General features: G+C 49.5%; 2 protein-coding genes across 11 annotated transcripts in view; one reads left to right on the top strand and one right to left on the bottom strand.

The window, feature by feature from the left end:
- CFAP44 (cilia and flagella associated protein 44) overlaps positions 1 to 1219 on the top strand; it is a 152495-nt gene extending 151276 nt beyond the window's left edge. For all 6 annotated transcript variants that reach the window (XM_004761445.3, XM_045088385.1, XM_045088387.1 and 3 more), the window contains one exon: positions 709 to 1219. In XM_004761445.3, the coding sequence (XP_004761502.1) occupies positions 709 to 897 (189 nt within the window). In that variant the 3' untranslated portion in view covers positions 898 to 1219. The remainder of the gene's footprint in view (positions 1 to 708) is intronic.
- A 3521-nt stretch (positions 1220 to 4740) lies between these two features.
- BOC (BOC cell adhesion associated, oncogene regulated) overlaps positions 4741 to 13253 on the bottom strand; it is a 67555-nt gene continuing 59042 nt past the window's right edge. For all 5 annotated transcript variants that reach the window (XM_004761443.3, XM_045088388.1, XM_013060927.2 and 2 more), the window contains 10 exons: positions 12978 to 13088; positions 12264 to 12470; positions 11720 to 11901; positions 11183 to 11288; positions 10751 to 10873; positions 8443 to 8664; positions 7525 to 7760; positions 7239 to 7315; positions 6546 to 6739; positions 4741 to 5497 (listed from right to left, as the gene is read on the bottom strand). In XM_004761443.3, the coding sequence (XP_004761500.1) occupies positions 5310 to 5497; positions 6546 to 6739; positions 7239 to 7315; positions 7525 to 7760; positions 8443 to 8664; positions 10751 to 10873; positions 11183 to 11288; positions 11720 to 11901; positions 12264 to 12470; positions 12978 to 13088 (1646 nt within the window). In that variant the 3' untranslated portion in view covers positions 4741 to 5309. The remainder of the gene's footprint in view (positions 5498 to 6545; positions 6740 to 7238; positions 7316 to 7524; positions 7761 to 8442; positions 8665 to 10750; positions 10874 to 11182; positions 11289 to 11719; positions 11902 to 12263; positions 12471 to 12977; positions 13089 to 13253) is intronic.

Below are 13253 nucleotides of genomic sequence, written 5' to 3'. Positions count from 1 at the left end.
TCACATAGGCAGCTAGGTTGAACCGTATGAAATGGCCACTTTTTCAACCTAAAAAATCAGATATAAATTTTAATGGTTCAATGTTCTGGAAGAACACAAAGCAGGAAATCCTAATCTAGTCCATGGACAAAGGCCTTAAAAATAATTTCTGGAGGCGCCTGGGTGGCTCAGTTGTTAAGTGTCTGCCTTTAGCTCAGGTCATGGTCCAAGGCTCCAGGGATTGCATCCCACATGCGGCTCCCTGGTCAGTAGGAAGCCTGCTTCTCCCTCTCCCACTCCTCTTGTGTTCTCTCTCTCACTGTCACTGTCAAATAAATAAAATTAAAACAACAACAACGTAATGTCTGAAGCATAGCAGAATTTGACTGGACAAGGGAAGGAGTCAGGTGAGGAAATAGAGATTTCCTTTTTGGGAAACAAAATATGGGCTGTATAGAGAAAGGGGGGTGGGTACCCCATCCTTTATGGCTTCACTGCTGAGCTCTCTACAGTAGGAATGACAGAGTGCTCACTTAATGGGATTTTCATTTTAAGAGTTAGGCCAGGGGGGCACATTTCTAATGGTGGGATTTCAGTGGAAGAATTGAAGGCCCCTTAAAATAAGGAGCAATGGGTATTTAAACTGACAGATTAGCACTAACATAAAAATGGGGAATTTTTTCACATTCCATGTGATGCTTAAAGCAGGGAGGTATTTTCTTTCAACAGGGCAATGCCTTCCAGGGCCCTCGGAAAGCAGACATTGTGGCAAGACAGAAGGTCACCGAATTGATCCAGCTGCAGGCAGAAAGGATTTCCGCCTTAAAGGAAGAGATTGCTCTCTTGCGTAAGAAAGGTGGCCTTATCCTCCCACCCATTCAGCCTCCGCAAGGGGAGATGAAGCCCATGGGCCTTTAAGTTTGCTTTTTTCCTCAAATCCATCCAAGATTTCCGACATACGACTTACCAGAAGTCTGTTTCCATGCTGGCTGCAATAGTCCTATTATTTTAAAGTGAATTTGTTTAAAAGTCTAAGACCAGATCTAGTCATATAGTATTAATAACTCTTCTCTAATGTGGTTATCTTAGAATGGACTCTAGCCCCCAACATCTATTTCCCTTTGAACTGAACCATTTTAGATCTGTTTGGAACCCAATGGACTGAATATGGAGCCTCAGAAGGCTGTATGTATCGCAAAACTTCAAGAAAGCACCGGCAATATATCTTGTAGGAAATTTGTCTCTTGCTTATCTGAATTTTTAGCCGTTGGCAGGAAAAACTAGCAAGCTGTGAGAAAACTTGCTTCTTTCCTTCCTTGGAAAATAAACTGATATTCAGTGTTTTCTGAGAGAACAAAAAAACAAAAGCATGAGCTATTCTGCCAGCAGTATCTTCGAATGAGATGCAAATCAGAATTCTGACATTGTGGACTTCACAGAGCAGTTATTTGAGGGCTCAGGCTGCAGGAAATGCAGACAGAGTGGTTAGCTTGGGACTGGCAGAAAGCAGACTACCAGCTTCCTGCTCAGCCCTGGCTGCGCAAAGTCCTCAGCTCTGAATGGAGCAGGAGTGTGTTTTGCAAAATGGTCAACAAGGCGGCTTTTCTCTGAAGGTGTTTGCAGCTCTACCGGTGTTCTAAGTATTCCCACAGTTTTTCATGCCCTCTGCATTTTCTTTTGGGTTCTAGTGGAGTCACTTGCTGTTTTTGATGTAGATCCCTAAGTCTTGATAGGTTATATCACTCTGAGAGACTGTCTCTAATCATCACTTTTGATTGTGCCTAACATTTTAAACTAACTTGATTGTCCTTTTTGTTTGGGGGTAAGCAGTGACGGGAAGTCATGGCTGATGGCTGTGCCCATTTGGGAATGATCTCCCTGCTATTTGGATCCCTGTTAGTAACAGAGCTCAGCACGTTAGGTTCAGAGCTCTATGGGTCCATATATATGAATGAGCTTCTCTACTGAGCTGTCCCAGAGTAGAAGTCCGTCATGGAGAAGGAAAGGTGAGGAAGGCAATGTTACTTCAACGTAGAACATGACCCAGCAGCATCATCTTCCTAACCTGTGACTAGCCTGATGACCTGTCTCTCCACAGGAGATAGGACTTGCTTCCTTTCAAAGATGTTTTCCTGTTCCTATTTAAGAGAACTGAATAATTTGTGCCCATTAGTTTAAATACTCTGGTGAAGTAGCTTCTCTGCTGGAGACACCTGCTATCACTTTCTTGTATGCCCTAAACTTGTGTGCCCTTCAAGGTTTTTGTGCTAGTTGTAGCTCTGAGAGTTTTACTTATTGCTACACGAAGGTCCCCCAAACATTGCTTAACACAGCAGGCCTTTATCTCACCCAGGTTCCTGAGAGCAGCTGAGCTGGCTGCTTTGGGCTCAGAGTCTCTCACAAGGTTATGGTCAAGCTGGGAGTTGGGGCCACAGCCCTATGAGGCTTGGCTGGAGGAGCTGGAAGGGCAACTTTCAGACGCACTCACTTAGCTGTTTGGCAGGAGGCTTCCGTTCCTCGCTGGCTGCCTATCACATTGAGCAACTGCCAGGAGAAAGGGGTTGGTCTCCAGGGAGACACCATTCCCTAGATGGTGGTGAGAGCCAGGGGAAGTTACGTAATCTTCCTGGGCTTCATTTTATTATCTGACAAATGAAGGTTTTGGATAAGCTCTCTTTCTCATTCTGAAATTCTGTGATTCTAACTATAGCAGGAATGACTTTAGAGTCTATGGAAGAGCCATGGCAAAGATACCCTGAGTTTTTCAACTCTGTAACCGATCAGGGTTATTTTTTTTCTCCCCAAATTGAACTAAATCACCACTCACATCCACAATAAATAGGCCTTCATCCTCTAGGTCTGATAATCTAGTTAATACTCAGTTTTTTATTTTGAATTGGACAAGACCTAGAACTAGCTTTAGTTTCATTTCTACTTGATTCCAGACTTAGTCTTAATCTGTCCTTAAGTATAGTCTCAGAGTCTTTGGGAAGTTCAGCTTTAGACAGAAGGAGACCACTAGGGCTCGGCTTTGGCAGGGGATAACTTTCCATTCACCCCTACTTCCCTGATCAGACTATTCTCTGCCTCTGGCTGTGTCTCAGAGAAAGCCGCCTTACTTCCGAGAGTGAGGCCAAAATCCATCCACACGTTACCTCTGGGTCAACTGCTAACGTAATGTGGCTATTTTGAACCCTTTCCCACAGTATCCTCAAAACCCAACACTAGAAGAAAAAGCAGCTGCTAAGTGAAGCCCCTGTGTCACAGTTGCTCACTGTTGCCAAATCCGGCTGTCCTGTCCTGGAGAACTGCTGCCTAGAGAGGGCTCTGGGCCTGAGCTGGGCTCTGCACCCTCTGTAGCGCCTGCGCAGTAGGTCTTACTAAGTCCTTGCCGGCTGAAATCAGTCTTTTAAAAAGGACTATAATAATTACTCGGAATCTAAAGAAATAGAAAATACAATGAAATTGAGTATCTAAGCTGCTTAATTTTCTAGGCTAAAATTTAGAGGCCTGATAACTTTTGTCATTTCCCACAATTGACTAAAGTAAATATGCGTATTTATCTCATTTAGTGTGCCTTAGAAGTGATTTTTTCTTTCCTAGTTTTTTTTTTCTTTTTCTTTTTCTGAGAGCAAAAACCACTCAATATTGTTATGGCTCCAGGGCTGTGCAGAAAGCAATTTTACATATCACGTCCTTAAAAGTTCACCAAAATTGACTTTGACAACTGCCTGGGGTCATCAAGGAGCAAGAAAAACTAATAAAATTTAAAGCCAGTGGGCTAGAGGTGAGTTACAGCCCGGCTCTGAGAGGCCCCGGATTAGCTGAGTGAAGACTGAGAGTATTGGCCCGGTCCTACTCTTGGAAGTGACTTTCAGGCCCACAGTGCAGGGTCGTGGCTCAAGTCACAACTTATTTCTTCTATCATTTCCATGTTCCTTAAAGTCTTTCATTTTATTTCTTAAGATGTTTTTTAAATACAACTTTTCTGAAGATCATGTCACTTCTCGCTGAGAATGCTTTTTCCAGTTTAGCTGTTGGACAGAAAAACATGGGACCAAGGTAAGCCCAGGCCCGGTGTCCCTTCCGGCCAGTAGAGGGCGCACTTGTCCGAGAGGCTGGTTTCTCCCCGGTGTGACTAGGGTGGGCAAGTCTGGCCCCAGGACTCCTACCCAGATGGACAGCCTTAGGCGCCCTGCATCTGTCACTCACCTTTGCTGAAGCCCAGCACACAGATTTCCCTCCTGAGAACGGCTGAGCATTAGGGCTTTCCGTGCAAGGCTTCAGCCTCCAGCTAGTGCCAGTTGCACGCATGAAGGTTGATCCTGTGGCTGTATGGACGTAAGTAAGTGTTGATTTTAAACAACTAATGATTCAACTCCTCTGGCAATGTCGGTCTATCTTTGGAAAGAAGGAAAGTTGAGTTTTATCAGGCACCACAGGTGCAGCCTAGCACTTAACTAAATGGCATTCTGGAGAAAATACTCCATCATCCACACCTATCTGGGTGACCAAAGCTTTGCCTCGAGTCCATTCAGTTAGAGACCTGCAATTCTGCTGCTTTAACTGCTTCACACTGTCTCCCTCTCGGACTAAACAGTTACTAACACAATACTTAAAAAGACAAAGAATTAGACATCTGCTACCTTTCCCAGCTCTCAAACTCTTGCCAGAGCTGAGATGTCACAAGTGGAGATTTTCTTCAAATACTTGAACTGAATCCTAACATCTAAAGAGGATGCTGACTCATCCGTGACTAAGTTGAAGGTTACAGGGAGGACTAAACATTTATTTAGAAGTTAGTTACAGTGTTTGTTTTTACAGAGATAGGTTGCCACAGATTATTGATTCTGGAAGGCTTGTTAATGCTTATAGAACAATACACATCTTAGTCTGTGCTCATCAGCATCTTCTGAAAAGGTCTCCTGCAGTACCTGGTCCAGCCGTCTTCACGAGCAGCTCCAGCCTGTGACACTGGGGCCCTTGCTTTGCCCTCATCGTTGTTGCAGACCATGTGCCTAAGACTCTTCCTCTCAGCAGCTTCTCTGGGGGCCTCGTGAGGCCTCCTGGGCAGCGGCAGAGGTGTCCGGTGAAGGGCTGCCTCCGTAGTCTGTGTTACTCTTGCCAGGTGGAATCCTGTTATCAGGGCATCTTTGATTTCCCCCTCATACCTCAATGGGTAGGATTCTCTGTGTCTCTCCAGAATTATAAAAACACATATACATTTATTTACAAGTGCATAAATATATAAATATGGCTATTATAGAAAAATAAATACCAATTTTTTCTCTTTTTAAAAACAATAGTCTTTCTGGGATATTGGTTTCTGCCTATATTGTAGGAGGTGGTGTTTCAAAAGCTACATGCACCGGTGGGCTGGGGGAGAGCCGCATCCCAAGTTCCTGCCCGATGTAGGCCCCGGCGGGGTGCTGGGAACACCAGTCTCCTCCACCCACTTGGCAGGAGTTAGGACTGTCCACCTCTTCAACTGGTACAAGGCCCAAGCAGCACGGGGGCCCTGAAGGGAGAGAAAAATGGGAAACATGAAAATCCAGACTGACCAGGAACCGTTGCTCAGTGGTACTGGGTCAGTCTCTGTGATGGGAGTTGGTTACATTGGCCCTAAAAGAGAGGCAGAAACACATTAACTATGGCAAGGGCATTTCTGATTTAAGGTCTCAGAGACCTGCGGGGGCCACTTGTTTACCCATGTCTCACCTACACATTTCAGCGATGGAATCCCAGAGACTCTTAAGCACTAAGCCTATACCCTGGGGCAAATGAAGTCAGCTGAGCCCATGAAATGTGGAAGAAAGCACTGTTCTTCCCAGATATAAGCTGCTAGTCTACCCCTCTGGTACGATTTCTCTGGGCATAACCATCCCAGCCCAGATGGAGTTCAGTTTTGATGATGCTCTGGTCTGGCTCTAGGAGGTCCCTGTCTTAGAATTTTATCTCCCAGAGACAGAGTCTAGGATCTGCATGAGAATGGACAATTCATGCCATGGAATCTAAGAAGCATTAGCCAGTTGTCTGTAACAGTCTGTGCCCCAAGTAAGCGTCCGCTGATTTCCAAGAGCCGGGCACGAAAGAGGACTATGGGGTGGGCAGCGTGCACTGAGGCCCCTGGAGCTAAGGTTCTGTGGGAGCAGAGTTAGGATGATGATGTGAGACTCGGCTGCTTAATGACTGATATCATCCCACCCCTTAATTAAGAGACAAGACCCAACAAAGCAAGGTATTTGGGATGATCAGACAATGCCTCTTGGTGTGATGAGAAGTGGCCAGAATTTGTGAATGGTTTTAAAATGCCAAGACCAAAAGGGCTTCTTTCTCTGAAATGGGGATTTGTCCTCTTAGTCTTTGAGGACACAGCTTGCCCTGTAGAGCCGGCCTCACCTGGTTCACCACAACAGGCTCACTCCCTGTCCCTCCCCTAGAAGAGCTGTTGGATGGCTCTTAACACCACCTTTGAAGACTGTTCTCTAGGCCTATGCGGGGCTGTGGACACCTAGCTCATGTCATCCCCAGCCTGTGCAATTTCCCACTCTGCCCCTCGCACCAACCTCGGTGAAAAAGAGGGTCCCAGGCTGCTTCCAGCCCAGGACCCTGGGTTACGTTCCTCATGCCTGACTGGCCTGTGGCAGTAGGCTGCTCCTGGAGACGGCGGCAGTCTTGGTGGGGCTGGAGCAGCTGGTGAGTTGAGTCATCAGGCAGCGTATATAAGAAAGAGCCCTCATCTGGGCTAGACTGGGGACCCCTGCAGGCACGAGACCAGATGGAAAAGTGAGGTGGAGGCAGAGTGTGCCTGTATCCCCACTGCCCTGGCTGCTTCCATGTCTGAGGGCATCAGAGCTGGTCAGGGCTCAGACGGGGCAGGGACAGCTCCCCTTTGAACACTGAGAGTTCACCACTTCTGTGGGTAATTCTAGTCTATTTCCATTTTATGCCATGTAAATGCTGAGTGCATGAAAGGATATGCAGTCAGGTGTCTAGGGGCCTGTGGACAGAGCCAGTTGTATGTGGCTGCTATGGCCAGCCAAGTGAGGGAAGGACTTCTGACAGGCCAACCCATGCCCCAAAGCGGGAAGGGCATTGTAACTGCAAACACAACACCTCCTCAGGAGACGAGTCTGGTGGAGCAGGTTGTCAGACATGCCCCCCTCCCTGACTCCCCTTAGTGACTGAGATTGGGTCTGAGGAGCTAATGAGAAAGCAAGTTCTGAAGCAGAAGCTGTGGATGGGAGAGGCCCGGTTACCTGGGACTTTGGTGACTGGGGGGGTCATATCCAGTGCCAAGAATGGTTGGCTTCAGCAGGCTGCTGGTGTCCTCTTGCTGCTCAAAGGAGAGAGTAACAAAAAGGTCACATCAGAGTCCATGTAACTTTCCTGTTTGGTGTTCAAGAGAATGAACTGTTCCTGACGAAAGAGGGCCAGACCCAGTAGCCCGGGATTAGAGGCGAGAAGGGAAAACGCCCCAGGAGGCAGCCCGACTCCCCTGTGCTAGCCGACACCCATGTGCTCACGTTCCCCGGGTGACGTTACCTGCTGAGGCACCCCTGGGCAGTGCTGTTGAGGTTTCACACCTGGGTAGCCTGTGGCAGCTGCAGGGCAGCCCCTGTTCACATGGATCCCACTGGCACAGGCCCGTCTACTGGGGCCACTGAGACAGGGCTGCCCATTGGCCTGGTGGCCTGGGAGTCCTCCTAGTGGTACCATGGTGTACTGGCAGGAGGAGGACAGAAAGGCACTTCGAGGAAAACCCAGGTCTGTGGTATGTTCTGCAAGGACAGAAGGACAGAGGTATGCTTAGGCCAAGGAGGCCCAGGGCAGCTTCAATACCATAGAAATCGCAGAAAACTTCTGACTGCACAGGTACGCAGGGAGCGGACACTGCCCCAGGGATGAGAACACTCGCTCAGAATATTCCTGCAGTCACCCACTTCTAACATCTGGACTCATCTACAGTGGGGAGAAGGGGGAGGAGATACAGCAGCACAGGTCTGGGGGGAAGAAGTTGTGAGCCCGCAGAAGAAGCAATGTTTAAATGAGACAAGTTGCCCAGATGTGTTGCCATTTGAAGCAGAAATAGGTGGTAATAGGCGAAGAGGGGGAGCTCAAGGCATCTGCAAACCAAAGAATCAGTTGGTTGGGCGGGGGGTTCACGTTCAACATGAACTTGTGGTCAGAGCAGCAGCTTCAGACATGAAAAAGAGTTGAAACCAGATAAGTACTGAGTTCCAGAGACGCAGAGAGGACAGGCCCTTTCCACTGCATACTTTCTATCTGCCAAGGTCAGGTACTGAGAGGAAAGGGCCCAGGCTTGGCATATTTTTATCTCTCTGAGCCCTGTGGGACACCAGGAGCTCACACTTTTCTGAATGTGAAGGGAGCCTCCTCCCTTCCCGAGGCTCCTTCCCTGAGGTGCTGGGGCAGGGGGTGGGGAGGTGGTTACTCACTCACTTTGCTTAGACCAGGCCCTCCACAAACAGAAGGGGATGAAGGCGACAATGATGAGGACGATGGAGCCTAGGACGACCCCAACAATCAGGTAGGGCAGGTCGCTGGAGCGCGCCACCATGGCCCCAGTGCCCATGGGCCGCTCTGCAGTTTCTGGGGGTGGCAGCTGAGGTGGGGCCAGAGTTAGGGGTGGGAGCCGACCGGGCTGACCAGAAGACTTCCGAGCTGTAATTGTGGACAAAACTCACTTCACCATCATTTGATATTTCCCTCACAACAAAAAACAGCACCAGCAATAAACCGGATTCCATGGGAGTAGGAAATGGGGCCAAACTCACAAGGCCGTGCCTCAGAACTCTGTATCAGATGAATGTGGTGTCCAAGCTCAGCATGAAACTGGCCTCTGATGGGAGATTTGGTATTGCTGAAGAGAATGCGGCCTTCTATTTCAATATACAACCTGAGCTATTTGTGGGCCAAGCACTAGTGTCAGACTGGGTCTTCTGGGCAGGAGAGGTGTAGGGTTTTTCTCAAGAGAAGAGCCAGTGAGCTTCGGGAAGAAAATCTTGGGAATGGCCGAATTTACCCATGGATTTGCTATTCCCGGGCAGATAAGGGATGCAAAATCCTGGTCTCAGTCTGGCTGCAGAGCAGGGAGATGGAGGCAGGGGGACTCTCTAGGACGGACAGTAACTGGGAAACACCAAGTCTCTGACAAGATGGCAACTTGTCCTCTGGATCATGTGGTAGCAGGCTGGGTCTGACTCGTGAACTCCCCCTCACAGCGTCCTCCTCTCGACTCTGACAGCACACCTGGTGATTTCTACTACCTCTCTGCGGGCTGTTGCTTGTGTTTTTCTGTTTTTTCCTCAGAACTGGAAGCCCTCCTTGTCCCTCTCAGGCCACACTCTCCATACTCTGTCCTGTGTCCTGATGGCTGCCAAGTCCCTGTGCCCGGGGCCCTCCCCAACCAGGGGATCTGCTTCTCTCTCAGAGGCTCAGAAGAACCAGCCCCAGGAAGTCTCCGAGTGGCTTCCCCTTGTCCCTTCTTTGTGCCGGGCTCTGCTTCTCTTCTGGCTTCCCCATTTCAATAAACGGCAACGTTATCCACGCACACTGTGCTAGACACGTCATGGTTCATTTCACTTTGAACTCCCCTTAGTCCCCCCTGGCCCCAAAGTGCGAGTGGTCCCTGGTCCTACCCACATGACCTCAGGACAGACTCTAACTCAATCCTCTCTTCGCCTGTACTTTACAGCGCCGCACTCTCCCCCACAGCAGCCCACACCTGCAGGGATGCCCGTTAGCTCTCTCGACCTCACAGAGTCCTCCATGATCCAATGCCCCGGATCACCTGGGCCCTTCCCTGAGCACTCCCTCTCTCGTCCTCCTCCTAGATGCCATACCCTCTCGTCACCTGGCAGTATGCAGGCTGGCCCTGCCCCTCAGACTAGTCCCGCTCTGTCCAGCCTGAGGATTCAAGCCTCCCGGCCCAGTGTGAAGCCTCTGCTCTTTGCCCCGGGGCACTCCCTGTGTCACTGGCTGCAGGACTTGTGGCCACACAGTATCTGCCCTCTCCCTTCACTGCACAGGCTGGAAGCCAGCAGGGAGTGCACACAGGAGGCACTGGGCATTTGTTGAATAGGGGAAGGAAAGCAGTGCAAAGCTAGAGGACAATGTTGCCAATGTTGGGAAAATGGATTCTTTTCTTGTCTCCATTCCTACTCCTTTGTGATCCTCTTCTGATTCCGTTTTTTGCAATATCCCTGCGTTATATATTTTCTGTATTTGCAAAATTGAGACGGTGGTATCTCTCCACTCGACCAATGTGCAAATATTAACAAATTATTATGTGGAGATATTTAACATGTTTCAGTGCAGAGAAAGAATCCTCGCCTGTAGTTAGATGAACTTGGCCCAAGGTGAGCTCCACCCCTAACTGGCTAAGTGAACTTGTTCAGTTTCTTTCCTAGCTAATGGCGTTGTAGTTAAATTTAGTAAACCAACAACATAAGTACCAAATGTTATAGGACTATAGTGTTTATAGAACGTTCTGACCTTAAGGGTGGGTATTGAGCTCCTCTTGTATGAGTTAATTCCCCAGTTCCTTGAAGCCATCAGGATGGCAGCCCTATTCATACTTGAGGCCCAGGCAAATGAACAGAAGGGTTAAAAGTGATAACATTTAGGAGTACTTAGAAAATAAGGAGTCTTCATGAGGAAGAGCTACCAGCCTGTCACATGCAACAGAGACTTGGTCCTAGCTGGCTAGAAATAGCAAGAGGGGAGCAGAGCGCCTAAAGAGAATCACCTTTGGTTTCACAGATCATCACATTGCTGAACTCACTCTCCCCACCCTCGTTGAAGCACTGCATCTTGATGTCGTAGGAGGTCTCGGGCTGCAGGTGGCTGATGGAGTGCCAGTATCGGTCCCCTGGAAAAGACGGCCAGAAAGTCACATGTAGTGCTGGGCATCTGGTCTGCCTGGAACCAGTCACGGTCAGACTCAGACAGGGGTGTGTGTCTGGGCTGGTGCTGTGAAGGCAGCAGGGCACCCTGGGGCAGAGGAGCTCCGGAGGAAAGGAAGCACGTGGGCTGATGATCTCGATGACCCCAGGTGTGGCACGGGTCCATGATATGTGCACAGATGCTCTGTGTCCCACCAGCCCAGGTTTTATACTTGCAGCAGCACAGAAGCCCCCCTGCCACCAGAGAAAACCGTCTCACCCAAAGTGCTTCTTACCTTCCACCATATCCTTCTTGTAGTCACTATCATTGTCACTGTCTGTGGGTCGATAATAGATATAAAAGCCATGGATTGGGGTGTTGTTGTTACTTGCTGGAATATACTACAGGGAATAGAGAAAAAACGAGCTGACCAGGGATCAGAGACCTCATGTGAATAGAAATTTTAGTCCAGCCTAGAGTTTAAAAATTCACCGAGGGAGCCTGGAAAATACTTCTGCTGATATCTCCAAGGCTTTCTGGGGGAAGGCTGTAAGATCACCTGTTATTTAGCCTAAAGGTCCCCCAGCTCTTGGACACCAGAAACAGCCACTTCTCCAAAGACGTAAGTCCCCTCTGAACCTGCCTGAGTACTATAAGGATGAGGCTCTCAGGCTAAATTCCCAGCTGTGGGGGACTTGGGGGGTGGCCATCTAAAGGGAAGGATTTTAGAAGAAGGACAGAAGATTCCTTCCTGCTCCTGCTGCAAAGCCAGCTCCTGTCATCATGAAACTCAACCCTGTCTCCCCGCTGCACTCTGTGTGAGGCTACTTACCATCCACTTGAGCATGATAGTGGTCTCATTGACAGCATCCGTGAAGGTGATGTAAGGGCCTGCCACAGGCCTTTCGTACACACGGCCACTATAGCTTGACACCACATATGGCCGGGAGGGGGCGCTGGGCTCACTCTCCCCCAGCATGTTCAGAGCCCTGACCCGGAACTTGTAGGAGGTGCCTGGTAAGAGAGACTCACTTGAACCCAGGAGCTAGAGAACACTTGTGACCCACTCCCACCCAGAACACCCAGAGCCTAGAGGGATCTTTTGGGTAGCCCTTCCCCAAATGCAAGTGTCCCAAAGACACAAGAACTCCCATCTTCTTCAGAAAGGAGCCACAGAGGGGCTACCTATGGACCTCTTGCAGAAGAGGAGGAGGATAAGGAAGGGTTTGTAGGATGGAGGGGACACTACTAAGGGCATCCACATAAGCAAGATGGCAGATGGCAGACCAGCAGAAAGAAGAGCCTCCAAAGTTCCAACTGTCCTCCGAGGGGTCGGGGACGGCTGGGAGACCAGGTGATAGTGGCCAGACCCCTACCTTTCTCTAGGCCAGTGATCTCCACCGAGAGCCGGGAAGGAGGGATGGCACTGGTGGCCAGAATCCAGTCCCCCACCTTCTTTAGCTTCTTGTACTCCACACGGAAGGACTGGATTGGGAAGCCACCATTCCCACGGGGAATCCAGGTCACATACACTGATGTCTCAGAGGCCATGGAGATAGTGGGCCTGTCAGGAGCTTCTGGGGCTGGAGAAACCAAGATGTGAGGGATGAAGGAAGCAGAAGGGATACGGTAAGCTGGTTGCATTGCAACTGAACTTGGCCTGTTCCTGACTGGGGCCTATTCTTCCCCCATTCCTCTCCCTCTGGTTGTCATATCCGGTCTTCCAGAACCACCTGGGTCACCTTCTCCCAGAAGAAGCCCTTAAGCCAGGGTCCCTAGAACCATGCTTCTGCAGTGTCAGACTGCGGAGGGCCCAGAGTCTGTGGCTGTCTCCTCTGTGCTGCCTGGACCCACAAGGTTAGCATTTCCCCCACCCACATGTCAAACTACCATGTTTTATTTGAAAAACTCCAATCTATGTTTTCTTAATAGGGTTGGCTGGGGAGATGCCAGGAAAATATCGTAAGGCTTCCCAGACCCACAGAACAAGACCCCATTCCACCTGCAGCCATGAGCCTTCTAAGGCAGTGGACCTGGTTCCAGTTCTGACTCCTGCTCCCTCCCGCCCCTCTGAGCTGCTGGGGGCTTACGAGAGAGGCGGCCATGGTCTGGCTGGCTGCTGCTCTGGGGGCTGGCTCCAGGATCATCTCTCTGGATCTGTTGCTCCTTGCTGGCCATGATTTCAGGTTTGGGCCGCCGTCCTGGATGGAGATGGATTGAAACCAGCAGGTGGGGGAGGATATATTGGGTCTCCCTTTCCAGAGAGTTCTTTCAGCTGGGGGGGCAGCAGGGGAAGGCAGGGTGTCTAACCATCCTGGTACTACATTTGGCCCCTGTGTGTGTGTGTGTGTGTGTGTACATGTGTG

This window comes from Mustela putorius, unplaced genomic scaffold (assembly GCF_011764305.1).
Source record: "Mustela putorius furo isolate JIRA1106 unplaced genomic scaffold, ASM1176430v1.1 tig00003834_pilon_pilon_pilon, whole genome shotgun sequence".
NCBI classification, from domain to species: Eukaryota; Metazoa; Chordata; class Mammalia; order Carnivora; family Mustelidae; genus Mustela; species Mustela putorius.
The sequence above is the reverse complement of the archived record's forward strand: the minus strand, read 5'-3'. Positions and strand labels throughout refer to the sequence as shown.